The 23490-nt window shown below is 45.5% G+C and overlaps 1 protein-coding gene across 10 annotated transcripts in view; it reads right to left on the bottom strand.

Annotated features, from left to right (window-relative positions):
* Positions 1-15519, bottom strand: part of ABLIM3 (actin binding LIM protein family member 3) — a 154221-nt gene extending 138702 nt beyond the window's left edge. For 9 of the 10 annotated variants that reach the window (XM_060180788.1, XM_060180819.1, XM_060180824.1 and 6 more), the window contains exons 1-2: positions 15367-15519; positions 14861-14961 (exon numbers count right to left, since the gene is read on the bottom strand). In XM_060180788.1, the coding sequence (XP_060036771.1) occupies positions 14861-14873 (13 nt within the window). In that variant the 5' untranslated portion in view covers positions 14874-14961; positions 15367-15519. Of the gene's footprint in view, positions 1-14860; positions 14962-15083; positions 15312-15366 lie in introns of those variants that run through there. The other variant, XM_060180792.1, reaches the window with a different exon arrangement.
* Positions 15520-23490: the final 7971 nt, after the last annotated feature.

Here is a 23490-nt window from a genome sequence, read left to right as displayed (position 1 = left end):
CAGAGATGGTGGTGGTGGGAGAGGAAGCACATGTAGGGTAGTCGGGAGAATGAAATATATGATACATGTAAGCATTTGTACTCTGATAGGCAAGACAATGTTCCTTGACGGGCCAGGCGATGAGGTACTTAGTTGAGAGTAGATAGTACTATGCACAAGGACCAGAGTTCACACCCCTGGTCTCTACCTTCAGGGGAGAGGTTTCACAAGTAATGAAGCAGGTATGCAGGTGTCTCTCTCCTTCTCCCTTTCTATCTCCCTCATGCCTCTCAATTCCTCTCTGTTCTATCAAATAAAAAGAAAAACGGGGAGGGGAGGGAAGAAAGGTAAAAATGGCTGTAGGCACTGGGCCCCAGAGATAGCCCTTCTGGTAATAAATAAATAAGTAAAAATCAACTAAAGATCAAATTGAGGGAGGGGGGAGAGGGGGAGAGGAAGAAGGAGAGGGAGGGAAAGAGAGAGATTGCCTTCTTGTGAGGAGAAAAGTTGGCTGGAGTCACAGGACTCTCCAATATGGGCTGGTTTGTTCTTTGTTCCTGAAATGTTGTTTCCCTTCTTTTTCTACACCAGTGTCCAAGCTCTGTGACCGCCCTTTGAAAAGCGATTTCTGGCCACTGAGGTTCTGCACCATATAATCCCAACATTAGAGCCAATTTTCCTTCCAGAACGACTTATGCTGACTGTGACAATATCTAATTTTGTGGCTACCTTGGATCATCCTTGGACGAGCTATAGCCAGAGCCCTGTGCTGTTTCCAGAGATTTCACGCAAGCAGGGAGAGACCCGGGGCTGCACACCCAGAGCCACTCACTTCGGGAGGATTGGTGGAGTGTGCTTCAGGTGCTTAAAATCGATCAACTGTGTCATTAGGCTGTTGCAAAGTAGTCGCTTCAGTTGGCCCTGCTGGTGCAGAAGAGGCCAAGAGATAACAGCCGGTGGAGGAAGACCTATGCTTTGCATAGAATGAAGCAGGTGCAAGGGGAAAGCTTTGAAATGATGTAGACAGTGGAGTAGAATTCTTCCAGGTGGGATGGTGGCTGGTGCAGGTAATGGCAGTGCCAGGAACAACAAAGTGGCAAAGTGGAGCAATTCTGGATCTCTTAAATGACATACAGTGGCAAGGCAAAGCTGAGCATTTTGTGTGTGAAATCATCAAGGGACCACCCACGCTCTCAGATGCACAGAGACCAATGTGTGAGGATGGCAGTGGTGCCTCCCACCTGCTCCTTCAATGCCTTCTCCCTAGGATTTTTCAGGCCCTGCCACTTCATTCTGGCCACTTCCTTCTGGGCAACCTTGTGCGTTATCACTGTCCACCCCGATGCAATGCTTTGGATATTGTCAACATTCTGCAAAGCATTGCTACACCCTCCTGTCCATGCTGCTTGGAATCTCACTACTAGCTGCCTACATTGCACTGCTGAACTTGACCTCAGCCCCTTTGTCCCTCAAGCTTTCATTCCAGTGGCTGTGCTGCCATGTGCTACAGACCTTGGGGTACAGTGGTAAGTGAGCAGGTGAAGAGTTCAAGTTCCATTTGGGAAGTGGACATGACCAGGCAAAGACTGAACACAGGAGAGGTGGGGAAGGGAGAGTGTGTCAAAGAGACCAGTATCTTTCTTTCTTTTTTAAATTAATTTATTTATAAAAAGGAAACATTGACAAAACCATAGGGTAAGAGGGGTACAACTCCACACAATTCCCACCACCAGAACTCCTTATCCCATCCCCTCCCCAGATAACTTTCCTAGAGCCCAGTATCTTTCTAATCTAGTCATCAGCTGGGACCACCAGAGATGAAGCAGTCTTTCCTTTCAAAGAGGAAAAGCTAATAAGCTTCATATTTTATGTTGGATTAGAAGTTCTTGAGAAGACCCGGTGGGTATCATAGAAGATAGTCAAGGAGTTGGATACCAAGTTTAGCAGACAGAGTTTTATTATAAGAAAAATGATTAGGTGCCAGGTGGTGGTGCACCTGGTTGAGTGCACATGTTACAGTGTGCAAGGATCCAGGTTCAAGTCCCTGGTCCCCACCTGCAGAGGGAAAGCTTCACAAGTGGTGAAGCAGGGCTGCAGGTATCTTTCTGTCTCTCTCCTTATCTCCTCATTCCTCTCATTTTCTGGCTGTCTCTATCCAATAATAATAGAGATAATAAAAAGAAAAAGAATTCTTCAAATGTCTTTTGAGCACCTGCTATGTAACAGGCTCTGTTTTTTTGTCCTATGAATTACATGCTACCCCAATTTCTTCCAGAGGATTGAAAAAAGAAAGAAAGAAAGCAGCAAAGAGAGAGAGAGAGAACTAAAGAAAGAGAGAAAGAAATCTGTCTTCCACAGAAAAATTATGTTGACATTATCTACCTTTTTGTCTTTTGTCCTTAGCAGGGAAATCCCATGATAATAAAGTGGTAGTGAACAATAGTCCAAGGCCATTATATGGCTATTCTTTTTTTCATTTAAACCTTTTTTATTGGGGGACCAGGTGGTAGTACAATTGATTGAGAGCACATATCATCATGCATGAGGACCCAGGTTCAAGTCTCTGCTCCCCACCTGCAGGGGTGAAGCTTCATGAGTGGTGAAGCAGGTCAGCAGATGCCTATCTTTCTCTCTCTCTCTCTCTCTCTCTCTCTCTCTCTCTCTCTCTCTCTCTTCCTCCCTCTACTCTCAATCCTAAAAAAGAAAGGGAGGGAAATAAAATGGCCACAGGCAGTGGTGTGCAGATACCAAGTCCCAACCATAAACCCAGTGGCAAAATCAAATCAAATCAAATCAAATAAAAATAAGAAATAAAATAAAAAAAATTATTGGTGATTTAGTAGTGGTTTACATAATTAGAAGATGAGAGTATAGTTCCACACTACACCCACCACCAAATTTCTGTGCTTCCTATCTTCTCAATGGCCCCTTAGGTGTGTGTGTGTGTGTGTGTGTGTGTGTGTGTGTGTGTGTGTGTGTGTATGAGATGACTCCACAGACAGCTCATGTCAATAACTGGAGGTCCTTAACTGGCCCAGGAAATGCCCATGTGCCAGAACCATCTGTGAAATCATTAGCCTTTGATGGCATCTCTGATCTGGAAATGGCACCTTGAATTGGGTCCAGTCATTCAGAACTTCTGTCCTTTGATCTGTGCCCCACTCTATTATTAGGCTCACCCTGGAAATGGAACTGACTTCTAGGAGAATGGGACAGAACTAGATGCCCAACTGCACATACCACCACCCACTTCTAGGAGTGGGTCCTAGGAAGAAACTCGGGGAAATGGGGTTTCACTGGGGGGCTTTGTTCATTTCGAGAGGATTTTCACTTGCTGGTCAATGGTTAGCTCTAGACGGGACATTCTCCCATAAGAATGGACAGATGCATTTCTCTCTTCTCTCTGAAGACACACTTCTCCATGCATGTAATGCAGATCACTTACTAGACAATTCCTAGTCCCTGCTCAAATTCAAATGCCTTATAGTGACAAGATAACAAAAACATATTGAGAGATCTTTGAGCAATTTAAGCGGAAGTGGTGGCACAAAGGAGATCAGGACATTGATGATCCTACTAATGGCTGATACAGGAAAAATAGGAGCAGGAAGGCAGAAACTCCCCTCCCCTTTTTCCTAAAGAAGCTTTAAGCCTCACTTCCCCAAAGCTGGCAAATAATTCAAGTTCACTGAAAATATGGTTGAGGGCAAATAAAACCTGCTCCATCATGCTGGCCTATTTTACTGGGCATAATGATCCCCCCAAACAAGAACCAATTCCCCTCTATCTACTCCTGTGTCCCTAGCATCCTGCCTGGTGCAGAGCCAGTGTTGAGTAAATACTCAGTGAATAAATGAATGACTCATTTTTTTTCAGTCTCTCTCTCTCTCTCTCTCTCTCTCTCTCTCTCTCTCTATATATATATATATATATATATATATATAATTTCACCACTTCTGGTGAAATGGGGTTGCACTGTGGGGCTTTGTTCATTTTGAAAAGATTTTGACTTGCTGATCAATGGTTAGCTCTAGACGGGACTATATATATATATATATATATATATAGAGAGAGAGAGAGAGAGAGAGACAGACAGACAGACAGACAGACAGACAGACAAAGGGAGGAGCCGAACAGTAATGCTACTCACAAGTACACACACTGCCATGCACAAGGAACCAGGTTCAAGTTGCTGGTCTCCACCCGCAGTGGGGGAAAGCTTCATGAATGGTAAAGCAGCTGCAGGTGTTTCTAATTCTTTCTCCTCTATATCTCCTTCCTTCTAAATATCTTTCTATCAAAAAGAAAGAAAAGAAGAAAAAAAAAGAAAAATTGGCAGCTAAGAGAGCTGGATTTGTTGTGCAGGCACTGAACTCTAGTGATAACCACAGTGGCAATTAAAAGAAAAGACAAGAATAGAAATAGACAAACACACATGCATCACAACACCAGAGCTCCCATAGATATCACTGCACCTCTTTTGTGGTGCTGGGACTCAGACCTGGGTTATGCATACATGGCCTCACACATAAGTTATCTCTCTAAACCAACTATTCAATTCTTATCTCCCAGGCTAGACAATCAGTCCCAGGAATGAGGCCAACTGAAAGGCAATTTCATGACCAAATTCTACTACACTATGATGTGTTGCAGTTGTGTGTAATGACTTGTGTGGTGCAAGGAGTGAGTCTGACAGATGGACTGACTGGCAGGGGAATTCTAAGTCACCACCTTCCCCCCTCAGTGCCTCCTACATGCACAAACTCCCTTTCAATTCTCAGGAGAGGCACTGTCTCTCCCACTGAATCAGGACTGGTTTAAATTAGGGTGTAAACGTCAGAACCAGGCAGTCCACATTTGTGACAGTTTAATAACCAACAATCAGCATCCTACACTAGCTCCAAGGAGAGTCTGGTATTAAGGGAAAGCTAATCCATAGGGAGGAAGGTCTTCTCCTAGAAGAGGGTTTTATTGCAGAAATGCTATGCTGTGGATTGAAGTGGGCACCCCCCATTCCTGGTTCACAGATTGAAGATCTAACCCCATTGATACCCTAGAATCTGATTTTGCTTGGAGATACAGCCTTTACAGATGTAATCAGGTTACAAAGAAGTCATTCAGGTAGGTCCTCAGCCACTGTGACTGGGGTCCTTGTCCAATGGGGTAAGTTTGAACACACACACACACACACACACACACACACACACACAGGGAGAGAGAGAGAGAGAGAGGAAAATCAGTGAGAAGACATAGGGAGAAGACAGTCGTCCACAACTAAAGAGAGAGACCTTTAAAGAGACCCTTTCTTCACAGCCCTCAGGGACTGAAATTGGTTAAAATATCAGTTAATTGACACGGGGGGGGGGAGAGAGAGAGAGAGAGAGAAAAGAAGAAGAAGAAGGAGGAGGAGGAGGAGAAGAAAAGGAGGAGGAGGAGGAGGAGGAGAGAGGGAAGAGGAGGGGAGGACAAAAAGAACCAGAGCATTACTCTGACACATGTGATGTAGGGATTGGAGTGAAGACTTAAAGCTACAGGGTCCAAGGTTTCTTCTACTGCACCACTGCCTAGTCCACATGAGACTGGAATATTTTTTTAAAAATATTTGGTTTTTTATTAATGGTAGACAAGGGCCAGGTGGAGGTACACTGGTAGAGTGCACATATCATCATGAGCAAGAGGCCTGGGTTTAAGTTCCTGGTCTCTACATGCTTCTGGGAGTGGGGGGTGGGGTTTGACGGTTCACGAGCAGTGAAGTAATACTGCAAGTGTCTCTCTATCTCTCTCTCTATTTCCCCTCCCCATCCAATTTCTCTCTGTCTCTATCTAAAATGAAGAAAGAAAGAAAAGGAAAGGAAGGAAACAATGTTCACTGGGAATGGTGGATTTATGATGAAGGCACCAAACCCCAGTGATAACCCTGGTGGCGATAAAAATAAACAAAGAACCAGAACACCAGACCAGCATATTCTATACCAGGAGCTGAACAGGCAGCCCTAGCAAATTAATACTCACTATCCATGTGTTCCCTATCTATCTATCTATCTATCTATCTATCTATCTATCTATCTATCTATCTATATCTCCTTTTTTCCTTTTAAGATTTATTTATTTTATGAGATAGGCAAGGGGGATAGGCCACCACAGCATTCTGGCAAATGCAGTATCAGGATTCAAACTCAGTACCTTCTGCTCCTAAGCTCAGAGTTCTATCATTGCCATAGTCAGGCACTATTTTAAGCAATTTACAACTGCTAACATACTTGTCTACATAACAGCTCTCTAAGAGAGGCACTATTATTACATTCTCTGTGCTTTTCATTCAAGTGAGGTTTCTAGGTCCAGATAAGGAAAATGACTTGCCCATGGACACCCCGCATGTAAAAAAAAGGCAGACTTAAAGTGTAAAGTTAACTATGTGGTTCCAGTCTGTTCCTGTAAGAACCACAGAAAAACAATTCAGCTGTCTGTATACCCCAACAGTAAAAAAAAAAAAAAAATGTTTACACACCTCCAGTTGTTTTCTGTTATTTTATAAAGGCATCAGCTAATGTTGACTATCAGCCATTTTTCTGTCCACTCACTACAACAGATGTTATCTCAGCAAGATAAAGCTTCTGCCTGCAAGGAACGCCACGGTTCAAAATCTGACATTACTTCCTTTATGCAATGCAAGTGCTGTTGAAAACACGTTGTGATTTTTGGAGCTGTGTTATATTCATTTGGAATAATTGTTTAAGCTATATTTGCCACTGGTTCTCTGCTTACCTGCTTGGACCTCAAGTGAGCCTTTATCAACCACGGCTTTATTCATTTGGGAATCAGTGTTCTAGAAAAATCTCTATCAAGTAGACAATCATCTCTATTTTGTCTGTTTTGCACATTTAGAGTTGAGAGAGAGCCTCTTGATGTAGTTTTGCTTGTAGTAGACCCTATATTCATGGAATTCTTAGAGTTCTGAACCAAGATATCGACATCAGCAGAGAAAGGTCAAGTTGTCTCTGGTGCTGTGTCTTCCATTCTCTCTCTTTCTTTTAATGTTTTTATTTATTTTAGTACTGGATAGAGACAGAGAGAAATTCCGAGTGGAGGGGGAAAGGTAGAGGGGAAGAGACACAGAGAGATACCTGTAGTCCTGCTCCACCACTTGTGAAGCTTTCCCTCCTGCAGGTGGAAACCAGGGGCTTGAACCTGGGTCCCTGAGCACCGTACTGTGTACACTTAACCAGGTGCACCACTGCCTGGCCCCATTGTCTTCCAATCTCAACTCTCTGTGTCTCAGACTCACATAGCTCCCTCCTCTATTCAATGCTACTGAAGCCACCAACTAACTGCCTTTTAGCCATCTGGCTCCTAATTGAATTGAATCACTGGGGAAGCATAGTGGGAGGTAGGAGGGAGGGAGGGAGGGAGGAGAGAGAGGTCAGGATGTAGTCCCCTGGTTCCTTTTTGGGGATGCTGCCCCAGGCTGGCTGTAGAAGCAAGGGTCAAAGTTCCTACCAATAGCATTTACCCTACAGTCCTCTGGGTTTCTGGATTCTATTTTTTGCCCAGTGGACAATTATGGTGGTAGTGGGTTAGACTAGACAGCTCCTAGTTACCTAATACTGGATCATTTTGCTTTCTTCTGCTTTGTTTCCCTACGCCCTGCCCACATACTTGGCAAGACTCCTACTTAGTTCCCTTATTTTGCCCTCAAATCTGGTCCCTGCCAGGAACCGAACCAATACTCTTCCATTTCTTCACTCCAAAACCCAAGAGATACTAAGTGATAACAATTTTTTAATTGCCATCAGAGCTATTGTTGGGGCTCTGTGCTTGCACTGATATCCACCATTCATCATGGCCATTTTTTCCTTTTACCCACCCCCTTTTCTTTTATTTGATAAAATAGAGAAATTGAGAAGGGAAGGTGGAGATAGAGAGAAAGAAAGACAGCTGCTACACTTGATTCACTGCCTGTGAAGCTTCCCCCTACAGGTGGGGACCATGGGCTTGAACCTAGGTCTTGGAGCATGGTACTCAACCAGGTGTGCCACTTCCTGGGTCATAAACATTGATTTTTCTAGGGACCATGTGGTGATGCACCTGGTTAAGTGCATATATTACCATGCTCAAAGACCCAGGTTTAAGTTTCCAACCCCCATCTGCAGGGAGGAAGCTTCACGAGTGGTGAAGCAGTGCTGTAGGTGTCTCACTTCTCCTCTATCTCCCCTTTCCATCTCAGTTTATTTCTTTATCCATCCAATAAATGAATAACTAAAAAAATTAAAAATTTATTTGTTTTCTAAAGGCTCTTTCCCCCTTGTTTCTGTTCTGACAACCACCAAACCCTGCTTCTTGACTCCTTCGTGAGCTAGGGTCATTATCTTTCACCTAAGACCCCAACTTCCTGTTGTACCCTTTTCAACTCATTCCATTTGCAGAACCAGATGGAAATGCTTTCTGGAAAGCTATAGCTTTCTGCGGCACAGTACCCAGATCTGGCTACAATGCCAACAAAGAGGCCAGTTTTTCAGCCAGAGCATTTAGCTCTTACAAATCCCACCCTTGCTGAACTTTGCTTTACTCAGTAGCCAACTCAACAGCAGACTCAACTCCATTCTCTAAGAGGAACATTCTTAGAGAACTCCATTCTCTAAGGTGAACATCTAATAAGCTCACTGAATAACTAAATACTGTGAGGGCCCTGGCATTACTGCTTATATTCAAAACATGATACACTTTGAGTTCAGAAATGTGTTTCCTTCTGGCCAAGACCACAGAGAGAGACACATCTTAAATTTGAACTCAGGATTCCATGCTTCAGAGTTCAGGTTCAAACTATCTCTGTATGACATCTGTTTAGCCCATAGTATTTTTTTTGGGGGGGGGGGTTATATGATTCCTTAATGCTTTCTTCAACAAAACAAAGTCTACCTCCCCAAAATAACATGCTCACATGCTGATCAAAGTCAAATAATGGGGGCCAGCAGGTGGCAAATCTCGTTAAGCACACCCATTACAGTGTACAAGGATCCTAGTTCAAGCCCCTGGAACCTACCTGCAGGGAGGAAGCTTCATAAATGGTAAAATAGTGATGCAGGTGTCTCTCTCTTCCCCTTTACTCTCAGTTTCTCTCTGTCTCTACCATAAATAAGTAAATAACCTGCAAGGATTCACGTTCAAGACCCTTTAATCCCCTCCTGTAGGGGTAAAGCTTTACAAGTGGTGAAGCAGTGCTTCAGGTACCTCTCTCCTTCTCTATCTCCTCCACCTTCCCCCTCAATTTCTCTCTTGTCTCAATCCAATAGATAAGTAAAAATATAATGTTTAAAATGTAAAAAAAAAAAAAAAGAATTGGTGGCAAGGAGGAAACCTATGAAATGAGGATGTATGGCTCTTGGTGTCACTAGAGGTAGAATATATAATGGTCTCCAGCTTCAAGGAAGGGCCAACATGGCATTAGGGGCCTAGCTTCCAGGACATCTGTAAGCACACCCCGCCCCCAATACAGGAAGCATGGCTTTACATTGGACACAGAATCAACATGTGCTGAGGGCCTCTTGCACACTGGAACCAGTATAGTCTTCCCTGACCTTGAATCCAGAACTGGAGAACACCTGGGGTCAACAGGAGACAGGAGACACAAGGATTAACCAAGGATTTACTGCTGTCTAGGAAGATGCATATGGGATGTGGGGGTTACATACAGGCAAGGAGAGTGGGGTCAGTTCCTTCTTGCTCTGTGGGCTTAAGAAAGTGGCCTGGGGCTGGCAAAATTGCTTGGACAATGTACTGCTTTGCCGTGTGTGTGACACAGGTTTGAGCCTGGCCCTCACCGCATTGAAGAAAGTCTTGGTGCTATGGTTTCTCTCTCTCTCTCTCCCTCTCTCTCTATCTCTCTCTCTCTCCCTCTCTGCTCTCCCTGTTTCTATCTAAAAACAGAAACAAAGGAAAGTGGCCTATGATCATATGGATAGTTGTGTGATGAACAGCCCATGAAAAATCAGCAGAAGCAGGGCCTTTACAGGATGAAAAGGAGAAGCAAATGGTCAGGACAGGGAGAAACTATGAGTGGGGCTGGGCCAGGCCACCTGGTTCCCTATGAATCTTCTGAAGGGTCTTCTCTTTCCTCTCAAGAGCAATGGGGACTGTGTTTTAAGCAGTTGGCAGAGAGGGTAGAATGGATGAAGTAGGCTGGGCATGGGGCGACTGGTGAGGAGCCTGTCTCTAGAACAGGAGATAAATGACAAGTCTTTGGAATCAGAGAGGGAACAAGCAGAGAAAGGAAGGAGAGGCCGACTAGTAGATCTTCCTTACAAAAGTCTGCTCTGGCTTCCTCTTTTTCCTCTGAGGCCCTTCACTTGTGATAGATATTATAGGTCTGGTATCCCACAGATGCTTTTGGGATCTCCCTCCCCACTATGTTAGTTTAGTTTTTTTGTTTGTTTGTTTGTTTTTTTTGCCTCCAGGTTTATCACTGAGACTCAGTGCTTGCACTATAAATCCACTGCTCCTGGAGGCTATTTTTTTCCCTTTTGTTGCCCTTGATATTTATTGTTGTTATTGGATAGGACAGAGAGAAATTGAGAGAGGAGAGGCAGACAGAGAGGGAGAGAGCTGCAGACCTGCTTCACTGCCAATGAAGGGACTCCCATTGCAGGTGGGGAGCCAGGGGCTTGAACTGGGATCCTTACTCCGGTCCTTGTGCTTCACGCTATGTGTGCTTAACCCGCTGCACCACTGCCCAGCCCCAACTCCCGTGTTAGTTCTGAGATCTTGCCCCCACTTTCTGCTTTCTGTCCTGTTCTGTCCACCCATCCATCCATCATAACCATCATAACCATAATCATGCTCTTAGGTTCGTGCTTTGTGGTGTACTGGATTTCAGTTAGATTTCAAAAGAAAGGATTCCAATGACACCAAACTGCACAGGTGGGGGTGGGGGTGAGTGGCTATGGAGCACACCCCTTCCTAGCCATGAAAGACGCACATTTACCAATAACAGCCATTTACACATGCTTACACAGCAATGTCTCAGAATCTTGTTCAATTCACACACACACACACACACACACACACACACGCACAAAATCATACTTCTAGTGATAAAGCTATGACACCCAAGAGTTTGTGTGATATGCTTACCTAATTAATTTATTCATTTACTTATTTATTATTAATTTAAACAAGTGACAGAGACCACAACATGCTCAACTTTGGCCCACGCAGTACCAGGGATCAAGCCTAGGTCCTCATGCATGTAAGTCCTGTCTTTGCCCATGGAGAACTCTCCCTGGCTTGATGTACTCCTTAAGGCCACAAAGTCAACAATGACAAGAGCTACCATGATCACCAGTGTAGTGATGACTGTCACTAACCTGATGTCTGCCATACTCCAGCCATGCAGGCCAATGAGTCATCGGACACTGAGACAGACCACGAGATGGGTCCCAGCATTCCTAGTCTGCAAACCAGACCACCACACTGCAGACTACATGGCGACTCGGTGAAAAGACTAGAAGTGAAACTGGGATTTGTGATTCCAGGGCTTAACTCTGCCAGCTTCTAGATGCTACCCCAAGGCCTCACCCCAGGCCCACCTTCTCCAGCAGCAGTGCTCATGCTCGGGAACTGAATATTTACCTCAGCCTATGCCTCTATTTCAGTGGCAATATCTGAACTGTGTGTTAGGAATGGTGCACACTGCCAAAAAATGGTACCAGTCAAGCACCTTTCATCATCCAACACTGAACTTCCTTGACTTGAGGAAATTAGTGGTCATTAGCTTCAATTTTAATATGGGAGTATCAGTACTACCCACCATTCAGGTTGGGTTTGAGAGGTTGGGGCCATTGTGCAGGCAGCAATGCTCAGTACAGGGACTGGATAGAGTATGAGGATTCAGGAAATGGAAGAGAAAGAAAAACTGGGTCCCACTGTGGGCAAAAGAATCAGGTTCAGAACTTCACATCCTGGAAAAGGAGAGCATTTTTGTTAGGATCAGGTCATGCCAAGGACCTCCTGCTAATGCCCTGTCCCTGTGGCCTTGTAACCCTGTCACTACCTCAATGAGGAGCTCTGATTCTGCTCTCTCCACCTGCAGACTCTCAGGGTTGGGAGTAGCCTACAATGATATTATAGCCCATTCCTAAACTTGAGTCTTTATGGTATGTGTCCCCAGGTAGCCCTTCAGAGAAGTATTTCCTCGTAAGGAGACCTCTGGGGCTGTCATTCCACCCTGTCCATTTTCCACTACTCCTACAAAGACACCCACCCTACTTAGAAAAAAAAAAGTTTGCAAGTTTGGCGTGGGTATTTGTGCTTTCATCTTTTCCAGCAACTGACTTTTTCAATCACTATTCTCTTTTTTTAAAAGTGAAATCTGGGAAAAGTGAGAAATATTATGCATGTCAAATGTAAAACATTAATCCCTAAAATAAAGGGGGGGGGAGTGAAAGCTGTTTCCTTCTTTCAGTAATACTGAATATAGCTAGTAGGACAAGAGTTCCTTATGATTTGAGAGAGAAAAGTGCAGGGCATGGGGCCAGGTGGTGTACCTGGTTAAGCGCACATATTACAGTGCACAAGGACCTAGGTTCTATCCCTGGTCCCTAGCAGCAGGGGGAAAGCTTCACAAGTAGTGAAGCAGGGCTGCAGGCATCTCTCTGTCTTTTTCCCTATCTATCTCTCCCTACACTCTTAATTTTTGGCTATCTCTATCCAATAAATAAAGATACTTAAAAAAAATCTTATAAAGGCCAGATGGTGGCGCACCTGGTTGAGCACTCACGTTACAGTGCTCAAGGACCCAGGTTTGAGCCCCCGGTCCTCATCTGAAGGGGGAAAGTTTCACAAGTGGTGAAGCAGGGCTGCAGGTGCCTGTCTTTCTCTCTCCCTCTCTATCACACCCTTTCCTCTCCATTTCTGACTGTCTCTATCCAACAAATAAATAAACATAATTTTTTTTAAAACCTTATAAAGAAAAGAAAAGGGGGGTCGGGTGGTGGCGCACCTGGTTGAGCGCACATGTTACAATACACAAGGACCCAGGCTTGAGCCCTTGGCCCCCACCTGTAGGGGAAAAGCTTTGCAAGTGGTGAAGCAGCGCTGCAGGTGTCTTTCTTCCTCTCTCCCTCTCTTTCACTCCCTTCCCTCTTGATGTCTGGCTATCTCTATCCAATAAATAAAGATAAACAAAAAAAAACTTATAAAGAAAAGAAAAGGGCATTTTCTTGGGAGCCGATTTCTGAGTCCTCTGGGGGGGACAGACTGGGACAGACAGTCAGACTGGGACAGACAGTCCTCTGGTGGGGGACAGACTGAGCCATCATTCTCTACTGTCATTTAATGAGAAAGGATTCTCAGAAGTACATCCCCCCTCCCCACATACAGAGAAGTGACAGGGGTTCATGTTGTTCATTGTCTGAGAACCCAAGGATGCCATTGTGGGACTTATTACGTAGATGGGATTCACACAATTCTGCTTTTTTCCATGGCCTGGTGTGGAGCCAATACTTCACCCAGATTGTCAAAACCAAGAGATAAAATTCTTTGGCTGGAAGAGGCAGGAGTCCAGCCAATATCGCTTACTTAGCATAGCTAGGCAGGCAGTACACAGAGGAAGACAGAGGGATGAGTCATACAAATACATAGTAAATAAATAGATTTCATTTCCATCCCTGATGGCTTTCGTTTTGCTCCCCCTCCCCTCATGCTGACCGCCTTGAAATGTTGAAATGGAGGGGGTGGTAAGAAAAGAGGGGGTTCAGTCAGGATACAGTCTCAGAAAGCACAGATAGCTTTGCTCAGTGCTAGATTTTTCAGGAAGAAACTTGTAGATTTCTTAGATTCAGAGGGTCTCTAACTCATCGCCCCTCCCCCCCTTAGAGGTGAGTGGTCTAGGATGCAGAAAGGGGACTGGGTTTGACCATTGGATTCTCCCCCCCCCCCCCCAGAACTTGACTGGCTGCTGGAGGACTCAGGCCAATTCAGCTGACCAAGGAGCAGAAGAGGGGACTGGACCCCAGACCACATGCCCCAGCAGTGCCTTTGGTCAAAGAGCCATACACTCAAGAGAATGGACCGCCTTCATGTTTGCCTGCCATCCTCTGCAGCTGGGGCCCAGGTCAGCAGCAAAAATGTCTAGTCTTGCTTCTGCAAAGTAGATGTGGCTTCTGGCATGTGCAAAACCTTGGTGAAAGGTTTTTCAGCACTTCCATCCCTCCAGTCCCCCGTGGCCCCACGTTCACTCTTAGGATGACAAATAACCTGTAGGTGTGTGGAGGAATCAACCCCAAGCCCAGGGGGCTGCAGGTGCCCAAGATTTGCATATTCCACCATCTCTATACCCCAAAAGGTGGCTCCTGATGGATGGCTTATCACACCGCTCCTCTGCACCCTACTACTTGTACACACACACACACACACACACACACACACACACACACCAGCCCCAGGGGGGTAACATGCTCCTGCTCCTCCCACCTACAGGACCAGTCGCCCTCTCTGGTTCTCCAGCTGTGAGCGGAGGTCTCTTCACAGAGCCCCCCTCTCTCATATGCCCCCCCCCCCAGCAGACAATGGCTACACTCTGCTTCTAGGCCTCCCAGGCATGGCTGGAAGGAGCCAAGCAGTCTCCTCCGAGAGGCAAGGAGTGCAGCTGCTGAAACATTTGCAACATTTTCAAGGAAAGCCGAACCCAAGTCCCTCTGCAAGGGACTCAGAAAGCACCGGCCTGGGGCCTAGGAGTTGGGGGAAGGGGCGGGGGAGAGGGAAGGAGGTCCATGAGTCCAGCCAGGTTCCAGGCTTCCTGCCTGGTTCCTGGCAGCCCGGGCGCAGGCTCCTGCACCTCCGCCGCCCCCACCCGGTTCCCATGGCAAAGGAAGGAGGACCCACTTACTGCTCGTGCTCATGGTGATGCCTTTGCACTGGGTCTTTCATTCAATACGGAGGCCCAGGTTGCTTTTGAAATTCTCCGATCTCTCGGACCTCACTCATCACCTGGGGGTGGGGGAGTAAAAAGGCAGTCCAGTAGCAGCTCTGTATCCTCAGGTGCTCCCTCTCCCTCTGCTGTCTCCTTAGTCTGGACTGTCGCCTCCAGCCTTGAAGGCGAATGGACTCACGGGCGCAGGTGAGAGTAGGAAGGAGGAGGCGGCGGCGTGGAGCACTGGGGTGTGTGTGGGAAGAGGTCCTCCCGGCCCTGGGACATAAATCCCGGGCAGCAGCGAAGCTGGCAGCCCCTGCTCCCGCGCGCACCCCGATTCTCGCCACCCGGCGCCACTGGATCTCAAAGGGGGTGTGGACCCCAGGGAGGCTGGGCGGGGGCTGCAAGGGGTGCCCGCTCCCTCTGCCGGGCAGCCCGTCCCCGCCCGCCTCTGCCTGCAGCCGCCCGCCCCCGACACCCACCTCTCGGCCAGCGGAGGGAGCCAGAGGTCCCTGCCTGGGCCCCCACGACCAGCTCATGAATCCCGGTGCTCGCCCGGGGTCTGCAATTCCAAGGCAAGCGCAGCGACAGGGGAGCGCTCGCCATCCATGATGCGGGCTCGTCGGGAGGCAGCACGGGGGGGGGTGGGGGGGGTGGGGGGGGGCTGCTCGCTGCTGCCACCTGCTGGACGTACCGACGCGTGTCCAGGCTCCGCCCCGCTGGGCTTCTTAGGGCCTTGGGATGTGTGTGACCAGGATGAGGTAGGACCCCTGTAGGAGACTGGGGCCAACTAGGAGAGGTGCTTATGATACTCCCTCGCCACTGGGTTTACCACAGGATATAAACTCATCTCTGGGAGTTTTCATTTTCAACCATGCTTCTAACTAGCTGGATGTGGTCTGATCTTGGACAGGTCACGGCCGTCTCTACCTGGTCTTCCTCAAGTGTGGAAGGTGGCTGCCAAAGTGGGTGAGACATAGGAGCTCCTCCAGCTTGGTATCTTGTGTCCCTAACCACCCCTCCCCATTTTCAGATAGAGATAGAGATAGAGCACTGAAGCTTCCTATACTGTGGTGGGGATCGGGCTCGAACATGCTTGGTATTCGTGCTAGAGCAGGTGAGCTATCTGGCCATCTTTCCACCTCCAACTTTATCTCTTTTCCCACTGATTTATTTACTGAAATTTTTTTTGTTGTGGTTATTACCTAAGCCTCACTGCTCCAGGGTGATATATATACCTCCATATATATACATATATATAGAGAGAAATGTGAAGAGAAAGTTAAAGTGACAGCTGCATCTATGCTTCCTTCAATGTGGTGGGTGCCATACTCAAACCTGTGTCATGTACATAGCAAAGCAACACACACTCCAAGTGAACCATTTTGAGGGCCCTATTGCAACTCTTTATCATCTCTTTATCATCTCTTCCCCACTAGAATGAGGAACTCCATTCACTATAGGTCTTGTCATTATGGGTTCAACATGGGGTCCTCAAAACTGAAAACAGTACCTGGTATGTAGTAGAACGTTATCAACATTTATTGACAGAATTCTCCAGGTCTTTCTTGAATCTAATCTTGGGCAGTGCTCAAGACTGGATGGTTGAGGAATGACCCGCCCCCAGAAACATTTCCCCAAGAGAGCCAAATAGTAGGTGTGTGACCCCATGAGTCAACTCCACTGGTTCCCCTAGTTTTTGTGTGGTCAACTAGCTCTTCCCCAAAGGTATTTGTTAATTAGTTCTTATAGGTGTGTATTATAGAAACCTATACTCTTGTTCTTCTTAGTTTTTTTGACCATGACTTCTTCAGTGGGGTGGGGTTCTTTATGATTCCCTGACTTATTGCCCTGTAATCTTTTGAACTGATTCATGGTTGCTGAAGCATGGCTTTGGAGTGGAGAAAAACAAGTTAAGGGGGGGGGGGTGGCGGGTTATGTGATACCTGTTTGTAGAATGACTGCCTGGAGTGCATGCAGAATAAGCTAGCTGCCAGCACTTGTACTCTCAACTTTGAGACAAGGGAGCAGAGGTTCAGAAAGGCTGAGCTACACGCCCTGGGTCACACAGTGTCTCCTGGCAGAACTAGGCCACATCTTCTCACTTCCAGCTTGTTCCTATGTGCAAGCGCCTCAGCGTTCCCTAGAGTCTAGGATGTTAGGAAGGGTAGATGGCCACCCCCTTAACACTTAAAGTAAAGTAGCATCTTTACAGTGGGTGAAAAAAAATTGTCAGGACTCATATAACTCCAACAAGTCATTAAATAACAACTCTTTAATTGATGAGGGTCAGTGAATTTGAAATATTGATCATTTACCAGGGCTTTTGTGTCCAACACAGAGAGAGCAATTCTAACCTCCTCACATTGATCCTCAAAGTTTTGTTTATATTACAATCACCAGTGATAGCTGCAAAAATGCAGACTCAGGGTTGGAGAGACAGCATAATGGTTCTTTAGAAGACTCTCATGCCTGAGGCTCTGAGGTCCCAGGTTCAATCCCCAACACCACCAAAAGCCAAAGCTGAACAGTGCTCTGGTTCCTTTCTTTCTTTCTTTCTTTCTTTCTTTCTTTCTTTCTTTCTTTCTTTCTTCTCTCTGTAATTTCATTAAATAATAAAATAAAATAAATGCTTTCTAAAATTCAGTCTTTCAGGTTTGTGAGTCACTGCCTCTTAGGTGATCTGAGACCATTACTGAGTAGTGTTCAAGTCTAAAACAGCTTTGAAGACATAGTGAGCACGCAATATATCTGTAATCCCCAAAGATATTTTTTAGAGACTCTTTCCACTTTCAGTTTGTGATTCTTTTTTCAATTCTCAGATTGCATGAAACCTGCCAGATGCTAAAGTTCTAGGGAAAAAGAAAACACTATTTCTGGAAGAAAGATCAGTTTAATGTAAAATGAAAAGGACTGTTGTTGTATTAAGTCATCATCTAAAATTCAATGTTTAGAGGTTTTCAGAATAAAACACAGTATTTGTTTATCCATTCACCGACCTCCCCACCTATCCAACTGTTCATTAAGTGTATATTTTGTGCGAATCACTGTGCTAATCTTCTGGGGGAATATAGTGGTGGATAGACAAGAACTATGTCTTATTGGAGCATAAATCCTATAGGGGAGGATGTAAACAATAAGTAAGTAATTAAAGCATTAAGTAGGTAGGTAAACCCAATGGTGGCTTGGCTAAGAGTGTGGGAGTTGTTCACAACTCTGTTGATTTTCTTTTCTGGCTGTCTTTCTGCATCTCCTCTTTTCCCTTTCTATCTGTCTTGTTCTAGTTTTCCCTTTATTAAAAAATTTTTTTTGCAATATCTTTTATTTTTATTTATTGGACAAGACATCCAGAAATCAAGAGGGAAGGGGGTGATAGAGAGGGAGAGAGACAGAGAGACACCTTTAGCACTGCTTCACCACTTGTAAAGCTTTCCCCCTGCAGGTGGGGACCGGGGGCTTGAACCTGGGTCCCTGAGCACTGTAACATGTGCACTCAACCAGGTGCGCCACCACCCTGCCCCTTTATTTTTCCCTTTCTTTCCTCCTCTTCCTTCCTTCCTTCCTTCCTTCCTTCCTTCCTTCCTTCCTATCATGGCCACCAGCATTATCCCTGGGTCTCAACAAATCTATTGCTCCTGGTGACCAACTTCTTCCTCTTTCTCTTTCTTTCTTTTTATCCTTATAGAGACAGAAAGAAATTGAGAGGGAAGGGTGACAAAGAGGCCTGAAGCACTGATTCACCACTTGTGAAGCTTCCCTCCCTGCAGGTGGAGATCTAGACTCGAACCTGGGTTTTGACTTGTGGTAAGCGTGCACACTGTACTGAGCACACCACTGCCATGCTCCCGTGTTGATTTTCAGCCCTAGCTCCATCACTTAGCCAACTCTGTAACCTTGAGCAAGTGCACCTTAGATTTCTTCTCTGTCAAATGAGTATAATATGGTACCTACCTTGTGGACTGTGCTATATATTTAAATCTTTTGTGTACTTCATTTGCATGGCAAATGAAGACTCGGCATATGCTAATTACTGATATCACCTGTCACTTGTACCTACCCTTAGAGACACTCCTGTCATTTTCATTTTAGGTTGACTTTGTTGGGCTTTTCTATTGAGTGGGAGCCATGAAAACATGCTTCAGAGTTTTTCTGGAACAGGGAATGTAACTAACCAGCTCTTCTTGTTTACTTTTCTTTTAAATAAAAATCTTTATTTTAGTTGATAGGACAGAGAGAAGGGGAGAAGAGATAGTTGCATCATTGCTTCATCACCCATGAAGCTCCCCCCACCCAGCTCACACAAGATAATGTGTGTGTTGTATCAGGTGCACCACCATCCTTGTGTAGGGTTCTCTATGCTAAGCAGACATTCAGCTGAGGAATGCAGCTATTTGTCAAGACCACTGAGTCCTGGACCATCCTAAAAGCCCTAAATAGTTCCAGCTGGAGAAACGATTGTATTTTCCAGGCAGTTATGAGGCTAGGAAGAAAAGGCTTGAAGGAAGCCAGACCATTGAGGATGTCCACAACAATTGGAGGCAGCTGGGAAAGAGGCAGGAGGAAGCCGGGGGTGGGATTTTCAGTGGATCTGGCTGTGAAAGTCATCAGGAAAGCAGAATCTTGGCTCTATCCTGGCAAAAGCATGGAGCTGAGACCCCACACAGCAGAGGGTCCCTTTGTTTGGAACTGCAAGACTTCTGAGTGGAGAGATAAACAAGCATCACTCAGAAATAGGCGAATGCTGCTGGGTGTTGGAAAAACAGGTGGCAAAGCCATTGAGAGGTTGGTTTTCTACCTTCTCCAAGCGAGGGAGGAGAAGGTTCTGGGGGTCGACTTCCTCTGGGCTGTTGTTCAACTCCTCCCACCACACGTGTCTTCTCCACATCTTTGCTAACCTCTTGTTTGTAACTGGGTTTATCTTTGACTCTCCTTCCATTTTCTGTGTCTGTCTCCCTTCATGGCCAATACTGTGTACGGTAGTACTAAGTCCCTAATTTGTCTCTGAGCTGTTTTTGTCTCCTTCTCATACCTCTTCACACTCCACTTTCCTCCGTATCAGCCTGCTAATTCTCCTCTCCTGCTCTGTTCCTGTCTTATTCTCCTTTGTGTTGAATACAAAATTCCTTCTGGCCCATGAGCATTGGGGATAGGGGAGAGAGGTGTTTATGGTCCAATAGTTTCTATTTGTCAGACCTGAGCTAGATAGATTTTTTTCTTCTTACTAAAGTTTCACCACTCTTGTCCACATTTTACTGATAGAAAGACAGAGACAGGGGGCATGTAGTGGTGTATTCAGTTGAGTGCACACATTACAGTTCAAGAGGACCTGGGTTTAAGCCCTTGTCCCCCACCTGTTGGGGAGCAAACTTCACAAGCAATGAAGAAGTACTACAGCTCTCACCTCCCTTTCCATTCTTCCCTCTCTATTTCTCCCTATATCCATCCAAAGCAAATAAATACATAAAATAATTTTAACAAAAGAAAAAGAAAGAGGCCATGACAAAGAGACAGAGGGAGAGATGGAAAGACATACATATCGTGGAGAAAGCAGATGTGGAAGGTCCTACTCCTAGTTTTCACGCTCTTGGACCAAAGATTTTGGATCAAGTAGGATTAGCAAAATCTCTTGGACAATGAAAGATGTAAGAGATCTGGATTTGTTTGAAGAAACAAAGTATTTTTATTCATTCATTTGTTTTTCATTTATTTAGTAGTAGCAAATGGAGCCAGGTGCTGTTGTTGGCAGAAAACTTGGGGAAGAAGTCATGCCCAAATAAACACATAGAGTCATGGTTACAGACTTCGAAGTTGGTGGAGAGGGGCCAGTCACAGATACTAAAAGAGGGGTGGTTCCTCCAACCAGTGACATCTGAGCTAAGCCAAGGGAGAATGAACAATCATTCTGACTTGGTGTTTGTATGTGTGGAGAAGGCAGAGAACATACAGAGTTGAGTGTGGAAAGAGAATCACAGATCTGAGAGGCAGCAGACCTGGATGCTGGTGATGAGTCTAATGGCGTCTTTGTAGAGAAGTTGAGTGAAGATCAAGGTCACATTCAGGGTTGAGGGTCTGGGATGAAATGGCTCTACTAGGATGGGAACCCAGAAACTCTGCATTGCCAGAATGCAGCAGTATGTGAGGAAACTAAGAGTCAGTGGGTGAACTGTTCTAGGTTAGGATTTAGACTTGGATGGGGAGTTGACTCAGTAGAAGAGAATGGGTTAGAGCCACAGCACTACAGGAGAGCAGCAAAGAAAAACAAATGGAAACCTATTGTTGGTGAAGTAGAATTTTGGACCTTCTGCTTCTCAGACTTTTTAAAAATTCATTTACTGAGGATTAATGGTTTACAGTTTTAAACTACAATAGTTTGTACATACATAACATTTCCCAGTTTTCCACATAACAGTTCAACCCCCATTAGGTCCTCTTCTGCCAGTGTTACAGGGCCTGAACCCTACCCCCACACCCCATAGTCTTTTACTTTGGTGCAAAACATCAACTCCAATCCAAGTTCTGCTTTGTGTTTTCCCTTCTGATCTTGTTTTTCAAAGTCTCTCTATGAATGAGATCATCCCATATGCATCCTTCTCTTTCTGGCTTACCTCACCTAAGATGATTTCTTCAAGCTCCATCCAAGATGGGGTGAAAAAGGGGAAATCACCATTTTTCATAGCTGAGTAGTATTCCATTGTGTATATATATTACAACTTACTCAGTCACTCGTCTGTTGTTGTACACCTGGGGTGCTTCTAGGTTTTGGCTATTACAAATTGTGCTGCTATGACAAGATTTTTTTTTTCATTGCCACCAGTATTATTGCTGTGGCTTGGTGCCTGCATGACAAAGGCATCACTTCTAGCAGCCATTTTTCCTTTTCTCTCCCTCCCCCCCTCTTTGGTAGGACAGAGAGAAATTGAGAAGGGAGGGGGAGATAGAGAGTATGATAGAAAGATAGACACCTGCAGACTTGCTTCACTGCTCATAAAGCTTCTCTTTTCCAGGTGGGGAGGAGGGGCTTGACCCTGTGCCCTCGCATATATAATGTGTGCACTTGACCAGTACGCCATCAACCAGCCCTAATTTTTTTTAAAAAAACACCCACCCCCCCAAAAAAAAAAACTGTGTTATCTAAGTGGCTTACAGGCAGAGTGGGTATAACCCTGGGTTCAGTCCCAGGCACTGCATTTAAAATAATGTATGTTTCACAGCTATGTAACAGGCAAATGACTTACTCTCTTTAATTAATTGGTTCATCATGTAGAACATAGATCATGTTAAGATGTACTTTACTGTAAGTGTCAACAACATTGGCAGGTACAACAGTGTAGCCTAGTATCAGCATCTAGGAGATGTTCAGTACATGTCAGTCATTATCTGCCTCAGAACAACCTGGCTTGCTTATAAGGCAATGAGTCTCAGTTTCCTTTCTCTTCCTTTTCCTTCTCTTGCTCCTCTTCCTTCTCCTTTTCCTTCTTCTCCTCCTCCTCCTTCTTTTCCCTCTTTCCTTTTCCTTTTCTCTTTTTTCCCAGAGTACTGCTTAGTTCTGGCTTTGTGGTGGTGCTGGGGATTGAACCTGGGACTTTTGCTGCCTCAGACATACAAGTCTCTTTCCATAACATTATGCTAGCTCCTCAGGTTCTACATTTATGAATGGAGGGTTAGGCCAGATGAGTCCTGAGGGTCATCTCCCTCTGCTGTTCTTGGTTTTCAGTATCTAGAAGGCCTGAGGATGGAGTTTGGAGATAATCTGAGAACACAACAGTCTGACATCAGGTGAGATGGTGGGTCTGACTGTAGACTAGACTTGGACCACAGCCTAGGCTGGCTCAGGGACCCTTGATTCAGACTCGAGCAAATTGGTAGATACCTGGTCAGGAGATAGTGTTTTGTGTGGTATTTCCTAGCTCCATGTCTACATTCCTTTCCTCACCAGAGGAAGCCCCCAAGTCTGGATGGAATTGGCAGTACACAAGTCTGTTTTTCTCACTGTAACAGCTTTATGATGGGGTCAGGTTTTTCCTCAGTTCCTCACATTGTTTTGTGAAGACATGTTTAAAAATAAATCAAAGGGGTTCCCAAGGCCTTTGGGAAGCTTGGGAGGGGGTTGTTACAGGAACTGGCTCTGAGATCAGAGTGCTGGGGGCCAACGCACCAGCTGAGGGGGCCTCTGAGCAGACAGTCACTTCATGGGGCTCTGGTGAGGCCTCACACTAACATCTGACCACTTGAGCCTCCTTCTGGCCTGTCCTCCACCAGTAGGAGTAAGCAGCTGGGCAGGGAGAAGGAGGGAAGCTTCTGGGAGACCTGAGGGTCAGACCCTGTCTTGTCATTTCCTGGCTTCATTTCTGTAGGCTCAGTTTCTTCTGTTGCCCACCAGGGTTATTACTACTGGAGTTTGGTGCCTGTTGGATGAATCCACTGCTCTTGGTAGCCATTTTTTCCCTTTCCTTTATTTTTGTTGATAGAGACTGAGAGAAGGGGAAGATAGAGAGGGAGAGAGAGAAAGAGACACCTACAGCACTACTTCACTGCTGGGGGTTTGAACTGGGGGTTTGAACACAGGTCCTTGCATAGGTGCTATACCTGGCACTATACTGGCATAA

The sequence above is a fragment of the Erinaceus europaeus genome, chromosome 2 (assembly GCF_950295315.1).
Source record: "Erinaceus europaeus chromosome 2, mEriEur2.1, whole genome shotgun sequence".
Classification (NCBI taxonomy): Eukaryota; Metazoa; Chordata; class Mammalia; order Eulipotyphla; family Erinaceidae; genus Erinaceus; species Erinaceus europaeus.
Note: the sequence above shows the minus strand (reverse complement) of the source record. Positions and strands in the feature narration are given on the sequence as shown.